The sequence below is a fragment of the Thamnophis sirtalis genome, unplaced genomic scaffold (assembly GCF_051295495.1).
Source record: "Thamnophis sirtalis isolate CommonGarterSnake01/CBP01778 unplaced genomic scaffold, rThaSir2_p1.2 scaffold_8, whole genome shotgun sequence".
Classification (NCBI taxonomy): Eukaryota; Metazoa; Chordata; class Lepidosauria; order Squamata; family Natricidae; genus Thamnophis; species Thamnophis sirtalis.
The window spans coordinates 44,795,451-44,816,825 of NW_028261388.1; the positions used below are offsets into that span (position 1 = coordinate 44,795,451).

Sequence of the window (21,375 nt, forward strand, 5' to 3'; positions counted from 1 at the left end):
AATATAGATAATAATTGGACGCAGTGATATTTATGCAATCAAAATGGTTAATACTCAGATAATTTAGATAAATTAAACTTCAAAGTTGAGGGAAAAAATTAGATTAATGTCAAATATGATTTCTAAATAATGAACATTCTTGTAATGAAGTAATGAAAACCATTCTTGCTTAAATTGGTTAAACTTCTGTTACAATTACTATAGATTTCCCAAGTTTAAGTTCCCATTCTGATATTATTAGTAATATATTTTCTTTCCAATATTGGGCAAAGTTTAATTATTTGAAAATCTGCTGAGAATGTTCCATTGGCCACAATTTTTGCTGTTTTCTGCTGATATATACTTTTAACCCAAGCTTTGAACTCTTCTCCATGATACGTTTTATTAGTATATATGCTAGTTGTCAAAGAGTTTTCTGTATCCAGAAATGTTAGAAAATTCTACCCTTTTTTGTTGATGTGTTTTGTTATATTGATATAAACTATTATGCTTAATGCTACCTCCAGAATGTAGCGTATTTTATTGATATGAATTATTTCTGCTATAAATTAATATAACTAACAGTTAATTATTAGTGAATTTAATAAGCAACATGGAAAAACATTAAGCACACCCATAACTGTTGAAGAAATGGCAATGGCAATAAAACTAATTAAATATGGGAAAGCATCAGGTTCAGATAGCCTGATAGTTAAATATTATAGAGAATTTAGGGAAGAACTGTTAGAAATATTAATAAACACAATGAATGAAATTAAATAAACAAAGTTTATGCTACCAACATAAGAAGAAGTATACATGGCCCTCAGTCATAAAGAAAAGAATGGCCCAAAGAAACCAGAGTCATATAGATCAATTCTTTATTAAAAATGGATTATTTAAAAAAATAGCTAATTAATACAATATCTGATGTAAAAATTGCAGTTATAGATATGTTACAGGAAATTTAAAAATAATATACTTTAATATATTTCCTGAAGATCAGTGATGATAAAAGTATAACCTAAGACTATTAAATTACTATGTAAAAATTCCTTAAATTAAGAACTTACTATATGGCATATAGTATATAGCTGGGATGGCAAACCTATGGCACTGGCCAGCTGAGTTCAGCCTTTTTTAAAGCCATTTTTCACCCTCCCCAGGCTCCAGAGACTTTATAGGAGCCTGGGGAGGGTGAAAATAGCCTCCCTGACTCTGGAGGCTCTCTGGAGACTTCAGGAGCTTTCCTGAAGCCTCTGGAGGTCAAAAAATGATCCTATGAGCAGACCAGAAGTCACTTCGGGGTTGCTCGTAGGGCCGATTTTAGTCCTCCAGAGCATTCAGGAGACATCAGGAGGATTCCCTGAAGGCTCCGGAGGACTAAAAACAAACTGGAAGTGACTTTATAGGTGATATAAAGTAGGGAAACTCTTGAAGCCTCTAAAGGACCTCTGGGGGGGGGGGAGGTTGGGGGAGACTGTTTTCACCCTCCCCAGGCTCCTATAAAGCCTCTGGAGGCTGGGGAGGCTGAAAAAAGCATGCAAAAAATGGGGGGAGCGCCTGTCATGTGCACATGCGTGCTGGGGGGGGTCGCACATTGCATTATGGGTGCAGCATGCCCACGCACAACCCCCCTGTGCACCCCCCACTTAAAAAAAGCTGGTATATAATATATGCCATGTTAATGCATTCCTCTAGTAGTTCCCCACTGTTACACTTAAGAATAAAGACCTATTTTCACATGCTGCCAGAAGACTAAAGACATTGAATTAAGTTTCTTGTTTTTCTTTTTATTCTACCTTTAATTTTATGGAACTCGATAATTGAAACATTCTTCAACTGTTAATTATATAAGCAATCACAACCAAGAGGGAGCTGGGCTGACTTCCTGAACCCAAATAGCAATAGCATTTAGACATATTTTTGAATCTCTCTGCTAAATGCTGTTTATTGTCCACTATTTATTATGTAAAAATCTAAATATAATTAGAAAAAAAGTATATAAACATTATAAATTTTAATTTATTGATTCTCCTTTGTTATCCTGTGCCTGATATGCAAATTTAAAAACATTATAATGCATTTCTGATGTCAATCCTTTAGTTGTGGAAAATAGAGTCTTTAAATTCTTATATTTGTTTTGCTGCATAATATATAATATGTAGGGAAGCCATTTTTGCTTAATTTAGTTAAACATCTGTTGTGAATATATGCTGCTAAGTAATTTTGCATTAGTTACATACCCCAAATATAATTATTGTAACTTATCTAATTTCTCGTGTTGTGCTAAGCAATATATTCAGCAATATATATTAATATAGTACATTAGTGTAACTTAGAGATTACCATTAGCAGTGTCCAGCAGTGTTAGAGACAAATATCATTCCTCAATCAGGATTGTGAAAGAAGAATGGAGAAGCCAGTGTGAGTTACATGCTGCAAATGAAGCAACTCACCCCTCCCCCACCATTACTAACTAAAGAAGTCACTTTGAAGAAAAAGCTCAGCAGTTGTGAAGGTGGCATATAGAACCTTTTTACCAGGCTGACCAAAGAAAGTCTTTTATGAATACATTATGAACAGGGCATATATAGCCACATATATTCATATACATATGGCACAGGTGATTACCTCAATGGGAAGAGGTTGAACACTCAGTAGACTTTGGAACTAGCCCTACATCTTTTCTCTTGCTGTTCAGAATTTAATCATTTTCTGTTATATGTTGGAACACAACACAGCGAAAATAATTACATAGTAATGGATGTAACTGGATTTGACTTCAAAACATTAGATATAACTATTCAGTCCTCTTCACTAAGCACCATCAAAAGCTTGTTACTGAATAAGCGGTCATAACACAAGATCTACCAATATAATAAATGAACATGTTTAAATACATGAGAAACATGCAATCTTATGAGGAAAATATAAATATTAAAAGGATAGAATATTTTCCAGTTGGTTGTACCTAAGTATTTATGCCCAAGTTATGAAAACAGAGGAAGGTTTATGCCTTCAGTATCTTTTGATAATAGATTGTAGACAAGATTAGTTCTTACCAGTTTAATTTACATGGTGTATAGGAATCAGAAAAAATCAAAGAAGAAAAAAAATCCCAGATGCGAATAAAAAACCCACAATTTTGTATTTCATGTATTTTGATAAATACATACAAAAACCTATGCCCAGGGTCCTATATGAGATTGTATAACATGTTGGATTGAAGCCAAAAATGAAAAGTTGTTGATATTTGTGATATTTTTATTTATCCCCTTTTTTCTTCATTTCAGTGCCTGTTCTCATTTTGGTTGTACAGGAAACAGTCTTTTTATAACCATGCAAGTGAAGGCCTGTTTCCACAGGTTATAAATATTTCTCATACAAGCCTACACAATCAGTTATTATCTGATTTAGGTTGCTGTGCAGAAGTTGCGATGCTTTTTGGAAGATTTTATTAAAGATGTTTAATGACACACATTCTTGCCATCTTTAACACCAAACATGAATATACATAGTTCCCATCTGGAAAAATATACAGTTAGTTTATCATCAACACTTCTCCATTCATTACAGTTAGGCTAAAATGCAAGTGAGGAAAACATACTTATTTCTTAAAAATATAAAAACAAACAATGACTGACTTTATTTCCCCCTTTTTAATATTAAGTTTCTGACATATTTTTGCAATGTTAGAAAACTTAATTTAACCTTAGGACATTTCTTTACATATTACCTATAATCACCCATAAAGTGGTGATGAGTGCACTTTTGAAACACTTGAAGGACCAGATTAGGGATATATGGTCATGGGGAAAATTACCTATGTGGTTTTTAAGAGTAAAAAAAAAATGACATAAGTCAACTGGTATAGAATACCTTGCATGCAATCTTAAACATGTTCTAATCTTCCAGTGTGTGCTGAATGGGTCAGTACTATCTATCCTGAGCTTTAAACTGATTATACGACAACCTGCAAACCAAAGAAATACACTTTCTTGTGTTCTAAAAGGGTTCACATACAGAAATATACTAGGGTACTGAATTTCTTGTATTTTTCTTTAAATACACTTTTCTCTCTTCTGCTACTTTTCCCTTAACTTTTTAATACCTATTATTGCTTTCATAGTTTGCATTTGTCTAGAGCTTAATAACTGTGAGGGCAAAGGTTCATTCTCTGAGCTTGTGGGTTGCTTTCCAAACATTTTGTTATCAGGCTAGGTAATATCTCCAGTAGAGATTGGGGAAAGTCAGTGTCAGTGGTCTTCTGTTTATAACGACTTCAAGTGTTCAATATTCCATCAACAGACACTTTGACCTACAACCAGCCGATGAACCCTCAGAATTCAAATCAACTGCATACCCACTAACTAGAGACATCACCGACCCTCAACCAACCTAGGCAAGCCCCCCCTGCAACCAGCACTTCACTTCCCAATGACCCTCACCTGATGTAACCTCCCCATCACAAGACTCCCACTGATGACTCACACCTGACCCATCACAAGACCCTCACTTGACATATCCATATCTGACAAGACCTACTGACTACACAAATTTTGTAGTATTTTGTAGTATTTTATTGTCACTTATAGGCCGCCCTTTTCCCTGAGGGGACTCAGGGCGGCTTACAACTCATGGGAAGGGGGTGCAAGACAAAACGTAAAATAATATATGAGTACAAATAAAAATAGCAATAAAACACAACATTCATTCAACATTCGGGTGGGGTGTATGAAGATCTTATCCCCAGGCCTGGCGGGATAGCCAGATCTTAAGGGCTGTGCGGAAGCTCTGGACTGTGGTGAGGGTGCGAATCTCTACGGGGAGATCGTTCCAAAGGGTCGGAGCTGCTACTGAGAAGGCTCTCCTCCGCGTAGTCGCCAGTCTTCTGCCTTATAAACAGAAGAACACTGACATTGACATCCCCTAAACTCTGCTGAAGATGTTACCTAGCCTGGCAATGAAACATTTGGAAAGCAGCCTACAAGCTCGGAGAATGACCCTTCACTCTCATCCTACACCTGAGCTACATATATTTGCCACTATTGCTTAATAACTGTACTGTAAAGGGATCTATATTGGGACGAGAGTGACCACCTTTAAAAAAATGAGGTGTAAGGAGATAAATATACAAATTCAAAAACTGAATTTTACATGTGAAATGGGGAGAATTTTATGATTTCCAGCAGGATAATTAATTCTTTTCAAGTAATTCTATCCTTTATTATTTTTATTTCAAAATTAAATCTGGGAAAAATTGTAATTATGGTAATCAGCACAGTAGTTAACATGCCACACATTTGAATAACATTTAGATCGTGAACTACTCTTGGGGTTATAGTTGCTAACCTACTGCTCAAACATACAAGTGATCATGGCTCATATTCCTATTTTGAATGATTTACAAGGCTTTCAGGAAATCATTTGTGGAGTTTGTGGAATCTCCTTAAAAGCAAATCCCCCTACAGACTTGTGACAAGCCTGTGCATGAAACCTGAGCCTTGCATTCCTCTGCAAAATACAAGAAGTTGAGTGCTGCTGGGCCCTAGGGCTAGGGAAGGGGCAGGCCAAGTTGTAACAGTCTCTTGGCTGACTGGATGGGAAGCAGGTCTTGGCCTATAGCCGGGATGGCGAACCTATGGCACGTGTGCCACAGGTGGCACGCAGAGCAATTTGCCATGAGGCATTGCCCTGTCAGCTGGCCAGCGCGCATGCAGTTCAGCCTTTTTTAAAGCCATTTTTCTTTTTTTGTCCTGAAGGTCCCTGAAGCTTTATAGGAGCCTGGGGGGGGGGAAAGAGCCTCCCCACCCCAGAGGCCCTCCTGAAGCCTCTGGAGTGCAAAAAAATGGCCCAATGGACAAACCGGAAGTTTGGGAAGTGACATCCAGTTTGCTCATAGCGTCAGTTTAAGCCCTCCGGAGGCTTCAGGGACCTTCAGGAGGCTTCCCTGAAGGCTCTGGAGGGCAAAAAAGAACCCTATGAGCAAACCAGAACTCCAGTTTGCTCGTAGGGTCTTTTTTTGTCCTGAAGGTCTCTGAAGCCTCCAGAGGGCCTCCGGGGGGGGGCAGGGGAGGCTGTTTTCACCCTCCCCAGGCTCCTATAAAGCCTCTGGAGCTTGGGGAGGATGAAAAAAGCATGCAAAAAATGGGGGAAGTGCCTCTCATGCGGCTGCACATTGCATTATGGGTGTAGCATGACCGTGCACGCCCCCCCTGCTCTCCATCCACTTATGGCATGTGAGCCAAAAAAGACTCGCCATCCCTGGCCTATAGGTTCCCTTGGGTGGCTGAATGACCAACTTGGAAGCAGGCCAAGGTATGTATGTACACACACACTGGTTGATCAATGTAATTAATTTATTTTCATTATTTGTATTTCTCATTTCAACTTGTAGCCTACGATCCATACACATAAAATAAACAATAAAATGCACCTCTGTCATGAATAAATATAGAGAAGAGAGCTAAAAGCCATATTGTATTATGCAAGAAGAATATGCAAGAAGAAAAAGTCAGATCAAAAGCCAATACTGAGATATTATAGATCAAGATCTAAATGTATCGAGAATAAATTTGCCTAGTGGCTGAAGTTGGGACTAGCCTGAACACAGTGGAGTTCTCTAGATTAATCAATCAATCAATCAACCAATCAGAATAGAGATGGAAAGGATCTTGGAGATATTGTAGTCCAACTCCCTGCTCAAGCCAGAGCCCCCAAGCCATTTCAGGCAGATGCTTGTCCAATCTTTTCTTTAAAAGCTCCAGGGATGAAGCACCTACAACTACTGTAGGCAAGCTGTTCCACTGGTTAAGTGTTCTCACTGTTTGGAAGTTTCTCTTGAATTCTCCTTAATTAAAGATTAATCCCTAATACATGTTTCTCATATTTATCATATCATATCATATGTATTCCTAGTATATACAGAATAAAAAAGTGCCTCTATTTTCAACTGATGTTAATAGTCTTTCAAATGTCATTAAATAGTGCAAATTTTCCTTTTCTCTTTTGCATAAGTACTAAATGTTTCATACAACTGTTTCACAATTCTCCCCATTCTTGCTTACCCTTTGTATATGCTTATTTATTATATTTATTGTGTTGTAGTGTAAAATATCAGCCTATGAACTAACTTTCTGATCTAAAGCTCTGTCATTTTATGAGAATTAAATTAACACACAAAAATAAAGCACTAAGACCCATGTTATACATAGTTAACTAGAAGTACATCTCACTGAACAGGGAGGGACTTTTTTTGATAAAACTTTCTAAGTATTAGATTGGAAAGCAAGTTAAAAACAAAGGGTCATTGGACAGAAACAAAGAGAAGGACAATAAAGGAACACTTATTGTAACTATATATTCCAAAATTTAAAAAGAGAATCAGTTTTGATAGTGCTTTGATTGTACCAACAAATTTACAGTGCAAACCCTGACTAGTTGGGAAAATTCAGAAGGAAGTAAGTTGTGAAATTCTCCCACTCTTTTTATGACTATAGACATGTACTTAAATATTTCCCAATTTTATGGTTTGCTTGTAATAATATTGCCATGAGAAGAAAAATTGCAAAATGCAATTTAACAAATAGAGGAATTTCCACTCAAACAGTCTGTACTCCATTTACTGGAGTGCTTTATACAAAGGGAGCAAAATCAGCACAAAATGATCTGAAAACAATAATATAATAAAGGCCACTTTATAAAATTAATTTTGTTTGAAAAGTTTTCAAATATTTAATATAACACAAGTATTAAACATATATTGGGTATATATGATCTTCTTTCTGTTTATTTGGATGTTAAACAAACTAATATTTTGCAAAGAAAATGGGGAACAGAAATGCTAGATAGCCAACCTTGTGTTTACTAAACTAATATTTACCTTGTGGTGGCTAATTAATAGTCACATGTTAATCCAAAATCAGGTCATGTGCTGTGGTGAATGGAATTCTACCACAGATTTTAACTTCTTCCAACATGAAAATACTCTGCAGAGATCAAATATCTGAGTAGTGTTGTAGAATGCTTGCATGCCAGACTACCATAACTTTAAAAAAAAGATATCACATCTGAGGTGGGTAAAAATAACAAAGTCAAAGCTGAGTGAGGGGAAAACATTTGTTGATTTATTTTCATTGTACACACTGATCCTTCCTCATTAGGGCTGGGATGTTTCAATTTGAAAACTGGCTTGTTGGCCATATCTTCTGTATGCCTAAAGACCAGAATCCAAAAAAACTGCACTATATTGGATACCTCCTAAGGAAAGAGGAAACAAAACTGGACTTTGAAAGCTTGGTATCAAACACTTAAGGAAAATCTTAAGATTATTAATGTCCCTTGGGACAATACTGAAGATTCTGTGAAGTGTCAAAACCATTGGAAAACACTTGCTGCCTGATGTGCTCTACACAGGACCTAATGATGATGAATAAAGGATTTCAAAGAGATGCTTCATAATATATACTAGCACAAATGTAGAAGTTTTTAATCATTAAAATAATCACAAAACAGTTGCAAAAGTTACTTCTTCTTCAAAGAATTTCTTTCTTTAATTCAAAGAAAGGCTTTTATTTGCATTCCCATATGTTAAGAAGCAACTCTTTTGAATTCTGCAATATCCAGAATTTGAACTTGTTCATTATTTTTCATATAAGATTAAAAACTCTTTCTATAAGTTAAGGAAACTAAGATAGAAGTTATGCATGATTTAAGATTTGTATTATCTATATATTTGCTCTACTGTATAACAAATATATAGTTGCTTCCACCTTTTAGGATTAACCAGCAATAGTGAAGGAAAAAGTAAGAAATATATAATAGACTAGCTCTCTGTGAAGGATGAAGGTCTTGGAAAAGATATGCAAATGTGATGTATCTATCCAGAGTACACACAATGATGTCAAAGATTGTGCAACTTATGTGACACTATGGAAATGAACATTTACATTTAGAGAAGCAGGATAGGAAGAGTATTGACACCTTTACAGTAATTGTTAGTATTGGAGAAGAGTCTTGAGAATATTGTGGTGCATCAAGGAAAAAACCCAACAGATCACTGAACAAATCAACCCAGTTCTCTCTTGAGGCACAAAAGATCAGGCTCACACTTTCCTACTAAAAAAAAACATTATGCAAAGACTCAGCTCTCTAGAAAAGGCTACAATTCTGAGAAAGGTAAAAGAAAAAAGAAGAAGAGGATGACTAACAGTAATATGTATGGAAAATGGCACATACAGATGTATTGGAGATAAGGACACCTTTTCTAATAAAAATATAACGGATATACTGAAACATCAAGATCCAGATCCATTATTTGTTATGTGAGTGAAAAGTATCTGAGATCTGAACTTTCTTGTGCCATTAAATTAATTATTTCCAACAATACCAAAGTCATAGTTTTAATGGTGGACTATCAGTCATAGTGATAATTTCAGAACAGACAAGATCATCTATAATCTTAAGAAATAATGTGGTAACAATTTGGTGTTTATTGCATATATATTTAAACATATAATTATATTTTAATGTATAACTCAAAGTGATGTTATAAGAGAGTTTTAAAACAGAAGACAATTGTTTGTAGATATTAGATTAAGCACATTTCTGTAATACAGAAAGTTATTATATTAGTAAAAAAGTGGGAAAGATGAATTGGTAACAACAACAACAACAACAACAACAACAACAACAACAACATAACCTCTCTCTCTTCCTTAAGTAATATTCAAAGTTGAGGACAAAAGCATACCATAATCACATTTAAAATGTACTAATTTGAAGGAGATATATCATTCTAATGTTCAGATCAACAAACTTAAATTCTGTTAACTTCATGATGATTAAAATAATGATATTTCTTTAAGGCAGTCAGGTTACTAGAAATGTTCCAGAAAATAAATTATCACTGCAGTGATAAATTAAAGACAGTTATTATCCACACATTTAAAATTTTAAAACAAAATTGTTTTAGCATTATATAACTGCTCGTTTGTTGAATATAATAGTTCTACTTCTCCATTGTTAAGCAACATTAAACTAAATAAAACAAACACAAATTTACTGGTTTACATAAATTAGCTAACTCCGGTTGGGGTAATGAGCAGGGTTCCCATTTACATGACTAATAATTTGCATAAAATTTTCTAACACAATAATTTCTGAATAATTGCCAACTTTAGAAATCTATGTATACCATCCCTATATCTATAGCTACATCATCTTTTTTCCATACACACATGCACGTATGCACACACGCACACACACAGAATGTCCCTCTAATTCACCCTTTGAAGTGTGATTTACTCTGTGATTGAACGCAAGACTGAAAATTTAAGTTTTTCAATAAAGTAATAGAATTGAATGCATAAAAATAATAGATAATAATATGAAAAGTAAGCCCCTTTTCTGTAATAGGGCTGGAAATCAATGTTTAATTATTCTTTTTGTAATGTAATGTTTAATGACAAAGAACAGCTACCTATGTAAGAGTTAAAAAGGTAGAAAAAAAATCTGATGCTCTTAAATTGCTGCATAAGATCATTTGTATCACAGAATATTAGTCTACAAAAGTGTATAGACTATGGGTGAGAGTAAAGGTAGGTTGAAGTTATTACCTATAGAATATGTATCTACAATATAGATTATGGCTAACAACAAAATGTTGTTATGACTCCAAGATTCTTGCATTAATCAGCTTATTATATGTAATATATTGAGAATGTTGATTTGTTTTTATTTCATCTGTAATAGTTTTAAATCAAATTAAAATTGGTTTTTGGTAAAGATTTTTTTTATCTCGATTGAGAATGAATATTTTGTAATTCCAGATACTATATGAAAGCCATACACTCAAATTCACAAACTTGTTTTTGAAAAAGATATTCATTTGAATGATAGATTAATGCTGGTAAATTAAAGACAGACACCTCTTTGAATTAAAACAATGGTACATTTTCTAGACTTGATCGATCTTTTAGCAGAAAAACATAAAAACAATTTCTAGCAATTTTTTTCTCTTGATATTTGAGAATGAAGTAAAAAATTTTACTTATCAACACACAACTATGTTTGCCACCCAGTTTAATGTGAGCAGCAGTTCATGAAAATCAACATAGTGAACCTATGTACAGTCTTAGTGAAAGAATAAAATGTGCAAAGCTTTTGAAGCCTGTAATTGTAAAACTATATAGACTACGCTACCTCAGATATCTTAAGACTGATTTCCAATCCAATATTCAGTCTTCAAACGTTAACATTTCTTACCTTTGTTTTTTGTGATTTCTCCTTATCTGAAACATTGGAAGGTTTTCTCTTCAACATCTTAAAATTCAGATGTATTAAATGTTACAAGGCAAGTGTTGCTTGTTTGTTCTCAGACCCAAAACACTACTAAATGATATACACATAGCTCAATCAGCTAAAGAAAGCTTCCTTATTCTATTTAGGTTGTGGCTCAGCTCTGTCAAGATCTTCAGTTGATATATTCAAGACAGGAAGGAAGACAAAAAGAGAAGTAAAAAAAGAAATGGGTGAAGAAATAGAGGCTTAGGGTACTTTATCAACACTAACCTTTCAACTTCAACACTTGCATTGCAACATTTGTTTTAGGATAACTTTAACAACAGTTGGCTACATCTGTACAGGCAGCATTTAATGGAAATGTGATCAGTAAAGGAATCAGAGGTCCATTTTAACAACTTTATCATTCATGTAGAACACCAATCTATAATCAGCAAATTTTATTTTCAAGATTATAGCTAATCTATTTAAATTCAATTTTTAAAAAAATATGTTAATCTTGGTTATTAAGAAGGAACAAGAGTTTGCTTTGTGTTTGACTTCCTTCATTTGCCACAGTGGAAGATAGGATGATGGAGTATTCAGAATGTACAGGTCCCCACCCCCACACATTTATTTAAATCTTCATGCTGAGGTCCTGCACAGAAATGTGTATCTATGTGCAAATATATTCATAAGCCATGCAAAAAGTTAAAATTATTCATTTTTGTCTGAAAGGAGATTACAAATAAGCAAATATTTTTAATACTGTGAAAAACAATGAGAAAATGTTAAAAAATCATCTTCTTTTACATTTCAGTCAATATTTACTATTATTTGTTTATAATGCCTGCACTAATAAGAACTGCTCTTGTCTCCACCCATAAAATACATAAAATTCATTGGTACCTTTATTTACCATATATATTTTCAGGTTAATACTGACTTCAGAATATATTTTTTTTAAAAAATGCATAGTTGAACTACACTGTTTAAATACTACTGGGAGAGTTGTAGAATTGGCTTGTTGGGGAGATAAAGGGCATATAAATTTAGTAAATAAATAAAGTTTATTTTTCAATGTGCTATCACACACCATTAGTGTTTATGCATAAAACTGAGTGTATATATTTCTATACACCAATAAGAACTTAAACCAATTGGTAGTTAAATCAAAGACAATTTTTTCCTCACCTCATTTTCTTCCTATACAGATCTGAAAATCTAAAAAAAAATCTATCACATAATTATTAATTCAACCCTTCTGCATTGTCTTAAAACAGCTTATATGTACAACTATACAGAGATTATAACTCAAAATGTATAACTTATAATTTATAAACTAATTATAATTATTAGTTAGGATGAGCAGAAATGTGCATTCAGGCTTCATTCTTTAACCAAACTTTTCCTAAGATTTCACTTGTATTTAAATCAGATGTAATAATCTATCTGTATTTTTGAAATGAGTCACAAATGAAATTCTTAGAAGACAAAATAACTCATTCTCATACATAGTAATAAGTCAGTTGAAATGTCTTTGTAGAGACCTGACAACAAAATAACCAGAATAAATCCAAAGAGAAGACTATCCTACTTGCATATATTTATTTTACAATTTGAAAATACACATTCCGAGTATAAAGACATTAAAAACTCCAAATCTAAATGTATATTCCATGTTCCAGTATTTAAACAGGAAACTGTAACCAGAAAAGAATCTCTGATCATTCAAAGATTACTTCTTTTTCTGTGCACTGTTAATATCTGTATGATTAGCAAAAATGACATTCATATGTAGACTTATACATGAGCTCCTTTCACCAGATTATTTATTGTTAAATAGGAAGAAAGACGCCATTTCAGGAGATATAGTACCCATCCATATCTATTCTATTTCTTCATGCATCAGAAAAATTATAGCAGTTTGAAGGCTGACCTGATTATCTCTTTGTCCTTGAAAGATTAACCTCTAGTTGAAGAAAATTCCAGAGTTTAAACTACTAATACTGGTAATATCACAAGCACACAATTTGTTTAAATGGGAATTCTGAATGAATTCTAATAATATAGAAAATAATTTACTTCTGATAGTTCAGAAACTATGTTTTTAATTTTCAAATGGTTTTTAAAAAGAAGAATGGAATGCAAAATATTGATTGAAAGATTGCTCAAGAGTTGAAAGTTTATGTAATATTATGGATTGACTCAGAGAATGCCACCAACATTCTGTTGTAGCCCAACAGCTGCTGGTTGAGCTGTTGGTGGAATCTGACAGCAATAAACACTATGGGACTGCCCTAGAAACTGAAGAAGACTCTGGGGGGTGTTCGGAGTCAGAGCAGGGACTAGAGAGACATGTTGGCCACCAGGCGGTGTCTGAGTCAGGGAGCAGTGAGGAAGAACACAGGGAGGCTGTCCCTGACGTACGTATGCATAGGGCTGCGAGGAGGAGGGAGCAGCTTTGGAAAAAGGGTCACAGAAGGGAATAAGAACAGGTGGCTACTGATTGACCACTCCCGGAGAGCTTATAGGTGGGGTGACGGGAGGGGAATTTTGCAAGAAACAACAATTTACTGATCCAGCCGTAGAGAGAGATTGGGAGAATTTCGTGAGTTCAAGCCTTGTTTCATAGATAGCTTTCTGGGCTCCTAGCCAAGGGGTTGCTTATCTCCCTCCTTAGTTGTGGCAGACAGCCAAGTCTGCATCCATATATATTGTAGAGACTTGGGACAGAACACATACATAGATTAGTTTTTTAATTCTTTTTTTCTCCTATTCATATGCATATATTACATGTGCAACGTTGTCTGCTTTAATGTGTGTGTTTTTAAATCCTTACACTTCTATAATGAACATAGCATTATCACCTCTGGTAAGGCTGGCTACATGGAAATTTTTCCCTGAATACTGTACTAACACATACAAATGGAAAATACAGTGACTGATGTTAGAACAATTTTAGTTCAGTGTAGCTACTTCAGTGTAGCTACTCAAATTGAAACAACTTCCTCCTACTTTCTGTAGTGCACTAAAATAGATATGCTGAAAGTTAGATTAAGAGATAATTGTCACTAGAGGTTTTTGGCTATTCATAAGTGACAAACATATCATAGACCTACTTCAAATGTGATAGCAGTAGTTTTTAAATATCTATGGCTAATGTATATAAATAAACTAGAATTGCTTACCAGCAGTGTTAATTAACTAATGTGCCTATTATTGGCTTAAACCAGTAGTAATGGTGAAGATTTCAGGAAGAAAAAGCAAACAAATGGAAAAATGTCCCAATGTCAGTCTTTGTCCTTTGTTGATATTCCTCCTCCTCCTCCTGGTTCTCTAGCACTAATTCCTTATCACCTTTGAGCCCATGACAAGTTACATTTTTAATGTATTTTAGATGTCAGGATTGCTTTCAATTATCCATATGCCACAATTATTTGCATCATACACTGGTAATTGCCACCGTTTTTGTTTGTTTTTTAGAAACGATAAGTGTATTCCCTAAAGTGTTCAGCCAGTAACATTTGGCAGCTACTAGTTGATTTGTTTCACAGCAACAAAATTGAGTTTCAGCATTGTCAGTGACTGATGAAAACTGTATGGAACTAAATAAACAGGTCCACAGCTGATACTTATCCTTCTTTCAAAAAGGATCTTTGCTAAATATTTTTTTAGAAAAAAAAGAAAGCTAATTAAATACACACTAGACCGCCTGCAACATTATCCAAATGGGTTTTCTATTACTTAGTAACAATTCTCATGATTTTTCAGCTTTATTGTTAAACAAGTTTGTAAAATAAAATCCTTGTTGAGTTACAGCACTCTATTTTCACCACCGTAATGTGCTTTACCTCCCTGTTGCTGGGCCCCAGACCAAAACAGATGTCAGCCCAGATATACTGGAAATAAAAAAAGATAATAGCAGTATCAGGAACTGTCGTGCTGGTTGAGCTCCCCACCCCCCAGGACCGTCTTGTCCTGAAGGAGGTGCTTCTTGCCCTTTTTAGGTATTGGAGAAGACCTTGCCCACAATTCTAAATTTGTTGGTAATTTAGAAATCAGAGCACTGCCATATAATAACTCTTAGCAAAATACATGTACATATACAAGGATATATTATTTCATAAACATAATCTGATTTTTTTTTAGTACTGACTTTTAAAAATACATTAAATGATTTATATGACATAATTATACATAAGATAATAAAAAACCTCATAAAGTCGAAAACAAAAGTTTTCCTTAGAGTAGTCAAGAAAATGGAATTCTCCAAAACTTCATAAATGAAGTCTATGTAAAGTCATGATAAATTTTGTAATCGAGAAAGTGTTTGATGGTCAAGGAATTAGAGCCATGATATATTACATTTTAGTAGTAATGAAACAAATTTGTTTGTTCTTCCTTCTGCCTTCCTCCACAGTTATCTCAAATGCTCTATAACTAATACTTCTGATCTACAAGAAATCCAGTGCTGCCAGGAATAAGCTTACCATGGAATGGTATCATGCCATCAGACAAAGGAATGTGTTTCATAATACTATCTCCCAATAAAATCCTGGTCCTTTCTACCAGATCTATCCTATGTACACCAAAAAAAGTATGAGGGAACATCAAAATATTGTTCACAACTAAATGAAATGAACAAATGCCTTTGGAATTAGAGTTCTCCAAAATCCAGATGGCATCCACTCTACTGTTGCTTAGAAGGGCCATGAAGATTTGATTCATCACCTAGGCTTTGGTGGATTCAGTGAAACACTATGGTTTATTTATATGCAGTCTATCATCTTTGTTATTAGCTTTATTGCTGTTGCTTCATTTTGATTGTTCTAAGCCTTCCAGAGTTATTGGGAATTGGGCAGCATACAAGTTTAATATAAATAAATATATAAATAATTCAAAGGTTTGTATTACTTCCATAAAGCTATTTTAATCATGAAAATATTTATTATTACTTTTATTTATTTATTAATTTAATTTTTATGTCTCTTATATCACTAACGATGATAAGTAAAGCTACAGATACCTTTAGGTACCAGTTCATTGACAATTTGTAATGTTTGTTTACCTCCTGATGGAACAATTCAATTAATTTCTGACTATATATTAAGCCAAAATGCATAGGAAAAACAAATGTAATTGTCTAATAATGGTTTAAATTTAAAGTTATTTTAATATTGTGGATATTCTGTTGCTAGAATTAAAATTAAACAAAAACCAACAAGACACCTCAATGGCACATTATTTTTAAGGCTGGGAATAAATTGTGGAAATATTTGCAGTCATTCTTTCAAAAAAACATTTAATTTTCTGCTTTTTAATACAGTTTTATGTTCTATAATATAAAGTGTGATGTTGAGTTATCTGTTTGTGATCAGTTTAGTCCTTTACTGGCCTTTTAAAACTTTTCTTTTAATACTGAGAATCTGCACAAATTATCCCCAGATATGTATTTGCATGATGGAAATAGAGGAAACATGCCAATTTTTACTTGGTCTACAACATACATATACAAGTAAAGAAGGGAAAAATAACAGTGAAATGAGAATGAGAGCTAATACTGATATTATATACACTCCCCCAATTTATTATTATTGCTTCTCTTAATTGTTTCTTCTATCTCACTAAAACCAGCCATAGGTATTCCTTTGATATGGCAATGATGGTTCTTGGTATCTATTTCTCTTCAAAAATATGCTCTCTGCCTTGGTATATTTATTTGACAAATATTGCTTGAGGAAGAAAGATATTTGAATTTTTAGTGATACAAAATAGGCTGATGGCAGATAAAATTCACTGGACACCATATGATAATGAACATTTGAATGGTTATATAAAATTGTCTGCTCAGGATGATATGCATGTAATGTGGTGGCTGAAATGTTCAAGCCAAAATGGTGAAGACCCAAATTCAAAACCACCCCATGTAAATTCATTAGGTGACTGGGCCAGTTGCTATCTCTTATCCCAAACATGTGACACTTGCAGGGGGGAAATGGAGGAAAAGCTCCTTATTTTGAGCTATTTAAGTGTCCCAAAGGTGCTTTTTCAAGAGGCAACTGGACTTTCTGGTTTTTCTTTGAAGATGTTTTGCTTCTGCTCCAAGAAGCTTCTTCAGCATTGACTGGATGGTGAGGAATGGAGCTGAAAAAGTTTCTTGGATGAGAAGTGAAATGTCTTCAAAGAAAAATCAGAATGTCCAGTTGCCTTTTGAAAAAACAACCATGACCTGGATGACTGAGAATCTCCATAGACATTTCTATTTAAGTGCATGTCCTTAATAGGTTTTATACACAAGTAGCATAGAGTGCAGGTAATTGGTATAATGTTCCTATTTATATATGGGAATCATAACAGCTTGAAGATTTTAACTGTAGTATTTACTGTTATGAATTTTAACATTATTAATTGTATTAATATTGTATCATCATCATCATCATCATCAAAAACAACAACAACACCACACACACACAGAGTTGATATTTCTCTGATTTAAGGGACATCCATGCTAATAAACAATGAAAAATAAAACTATCTACATATTTGTAAGAAAACTTACCCATGAATTTGGGAGATCCATATCTGTGACAGAGTTTCTAAGTTGTGGCTGATGTGAACAACAAGTACATTTTCCCCACTCTTCTATCCTTGTGGTGAAGAAATCATAGGAACCCAGCTGAGTATCCGGGAAAGGTTTCCACTCACTCCAGAGGTGAAATTCCATTTCAGAACAGGTGTCATTATTTCCTAGGTTGTTAACTTCAGAAATGTAAGTTGTATCCAGCAACGCTGAGATAAGATCTGATCTTGGCTCAATTTCTGCCTTTAATCTTGAGTTGTCTTTCAATATTTTTTTGTCCTGGTACTTTGTTAATTTCATACATGAAATTGGAGCTTCATCTTCACCTTCAGAGAATCCAGGATCTTGTGGTGATATATCTTGAAAAGAATATTTTTTTAAAAAATAATGGTTTGTTTATTTATTTTTACATAATTTTTTAATATACTTGTCTTCTGCAAGAACAGATATATTTTAAAAGTAATAAACTAAATAAATAAATAAATAATAAAATAATAAAAATCTGGTCATTTCGGAGAACATCTAAACCTCGTCATTAATTGATTGATAATGGTTATCTTGCCTATTCTCAAATGTTACCAAGACAATATACAGTAACTTGGATAAACACATAAATATAAATTATATATTTTAAAAAGATCAATGTACCATATTAGTAAAATATAATTAAATCATTACTAGAGATATAAGCAGACAAGTTGAAAGGGTTCAACCAGAACTAAGATTTCAGCTGGCATATCTAGGTTATATAAAAATCTTTACATGGATAAATCATGAAAGTGAAAAGATATGTCAGTTCCACAAAACTAAATTGAAAGTATCAGTGCAGATATTTTCTGCAATAACTCACATATATTGTTCTGTTGAAAAACTTATTGTCTGCATATACGGTACTTTGAGTTTACTTGGTGCTAGTGAACACAGTGTTTTAAAGTTTAATTGGTGGTTGATGATTGATTGCAATTACTCCCAGAATCTTATTTTCTGAAGCTATGGTTTTGATTTGCTGATTTGCTGAGTATTTTAATCAGAATTATGGAGAGGGAATACAGCTCAGAATCAGTTTTGACTGCACCTACCTATAAATCCTGTAAAATAAATAATATATTTATTCCTAAACTATACTTTATTTGCATAGCAATAGCAATAGCAGTAGACTTATATACCGCTTCATAGGCCTTTCAGGCCTCTCTAAGCGGTTTACAGAGAGTCAGCATATTGCCCCCAACAATCTGGGTCCTCATTTTACCCACCTCGGAAGGATGGAAGGCTGAGTCAACCCTGAGCCGGTGAGATTTGAACCGCTGACCTGCTGATCTAGCAGTAGCCTGCAGTGCTGCATTTAACCACTGCGCCACCTTGGCATAGTATATACCTAGTTTGTAAATCTGTGATGAGAATGCTTGCATTTTGTTGTTGGTAGCTTTTTAAAATGTTATGCCTATTTGCAGACAGAAAGACTTTTGGATGCATTTTTTTATTTTTTATTTTTTTTTACAAAAATGCATAAATCTTATTGGTTGCTTAATGTTTTATTTGAGCTGTGTCCATAAGTTAGAAACTATATTCTAAATTTGTGTTGAATATTGAAATGAATTTTATGAATACATTTAATTTCATATAGATTGAAATTAAATCATTTTACTTACTGGATGATAATATATGCTTGATGTCATCCAAACTGTGTATACTGTCTTTCTTATGTCGAACTAACTTCTGCAACCGTTTCAAAGTTCCCATTGTTTCAGCTTGATTTTCATCTGAATCTGTAACCTAAAGTAATATATTTAAGTAGGTTTTTTTTCTTCTAAGATTTTAAGAAGGAAAGATTTCCTATATATAATTTCCTACATATAATTAATTCAGCTTGCTCATTACTTTACTAAATCCAGGATTGCTTGAAACTAATTGCAAAAGGGCAATCTAAAAACACTGTAGAAAAATATGAAGTCCCATGAATCTTATTTCTATGTGGATTAATATAATTTTCCAAATGTCAGAGCAAGTTCTGCTGTGAAATGACCACCAATTTGGGTTTTTGTGACTGTGCATGCACAATTCACTGTAAATTGTTCTGCGCATGTGTGAAGAACAATTTACATTGAATAACATGTGCACACATTGCACGCATGTTGTGAACTGGTAGTAAAAATGGGAGCAACCCACCCCTGGCCTCTCCCCAGTGACATCTACCTGTCCCATCAGATCTGGTAGGAGAGGCATGTTGTGAATCCTGTCAAAGGAAGTTTTGCCTGTTGAGTTCTAAAGGGAAATCTTTTTCTGCCATAGCCCTCATCCTGTCCAACACCATTCCTCCTAAGGTGAGTTATGCTTTTGGCCTTCTGGAAGGGCTCCAAAACAATCATCTAACCATCCAATCATCCATGGTAGAATGAAGCCTATTAGATGGTTAGATGATTGTTAAATTATGACTTTTTTCTTTGAAATATCACTTTCAGAATAATAAATGAATGTTTATTAAGATATTGTAATTCATTTTTCTGGAAATATTTTCTTCCTGGCCTATTAAAATATTTTTGAAATGCTCTGCTTTTTTCCATATTGGGAAACAATGAATTATTTCAGTTTCAGGAAATCATAATTGGAAAAGACTATTATAATGAATTAAGCCAACCATTAAACATTTTGCTGTGCCATAATCATTATAATATAACACAGTTATTTGAAGTTTTCATGGTTGTATAATTTTGCAGAAATCATGTGAACAGTTATACAATGGTTGCTGCTGCAACAATTTTTGATTAATTAGTTTTACTTATATTTCACTTTTCCATTACAATAGCAGAGTTGGAAGGGACCTTGGAGGTCTTCTAGTCCAACCCTCTACCTAGGCAGGAAACCCTATACCATTTCAGACAAATGGCTATCCAACATCTTCTTAAAGACTTCCAGTGTTGGGGCATTCACAACTTCTGGAGGCAAGCTGTTCCACTGATTAATTGTTCTAACTATCAGGAAATTTCTCCTCAGTTCTAAGTTGTTTCTCTCCTTGATTACTTTCTACCCATTGCTTCTTGTTCTGCTCTCTGGTGCTTTGGAAAATAGTTTGACTCCCTCTTCTTTCTGGCAGCCCCTGAGATATCGGAACACTGCTATCATGTCTCCCCTAGTCCTTCTTTTCATTAAACTAGACATACCCAGTTTCTGCAACCATTCTTCATATGTTTTAGCTTCCAATCCCCTAATCATCTTTGTTGCTCTTCTCTGCACTCTTTCTAGAGTCTCCACATCTTTTTTACATTGTGGTGACCAAAACTGAATGCAGTATTCCAAGTGTGGCCTTACCAAGGCATTATAAAGTGGTAATGAGTGATGATAATAATGTAAAATTACAGTAGGCCTATATCAGATTAGAACCTATTGAGGATATGTCCAGATGCTTTCCAAATCTAAAGCAGTCAATGTCAGATTTCTCTAGTTATATTATTGTTACTTTTGTAATTGTAAACATCTATATAATAATTCACCAAATAGGTCAGAAAGAAAAATGGTAAGAAAATGAACCCCCA

At 34.0% G+C, this 21,375-nt stretch overlaps 1 protein-coding gene across 1 annotated transcript in view; it reads right to left on the reverse strand.

Annotated features, from left to right (window-relative positions):
• SAMSN1 (SAM domain, SH3 domain and nuclear localization signals 1) overlaps positions 1-21,375 on the reverse strand; it is an 82,106-nt gene that overhangs the window by 34,441 nt on the left and 26,290 nt on the right. Inside the window, exons 6-7 of the mRNA XM_087722046.1 lie at positions 19,495-19,618; positions 17,825-18,204 (exon numbers count right to left, since the gene is read on the reverse strand). Of these exons, the coding sequence (XP_087578172.1) occupies positions 17,825-18,204; positions 19,495-19,618 (504 nt within the window). The remainder of the gene's footprint in view (positions 1-17,824; positions 18,205-19,494; positions 19,619-21,375) is intronic.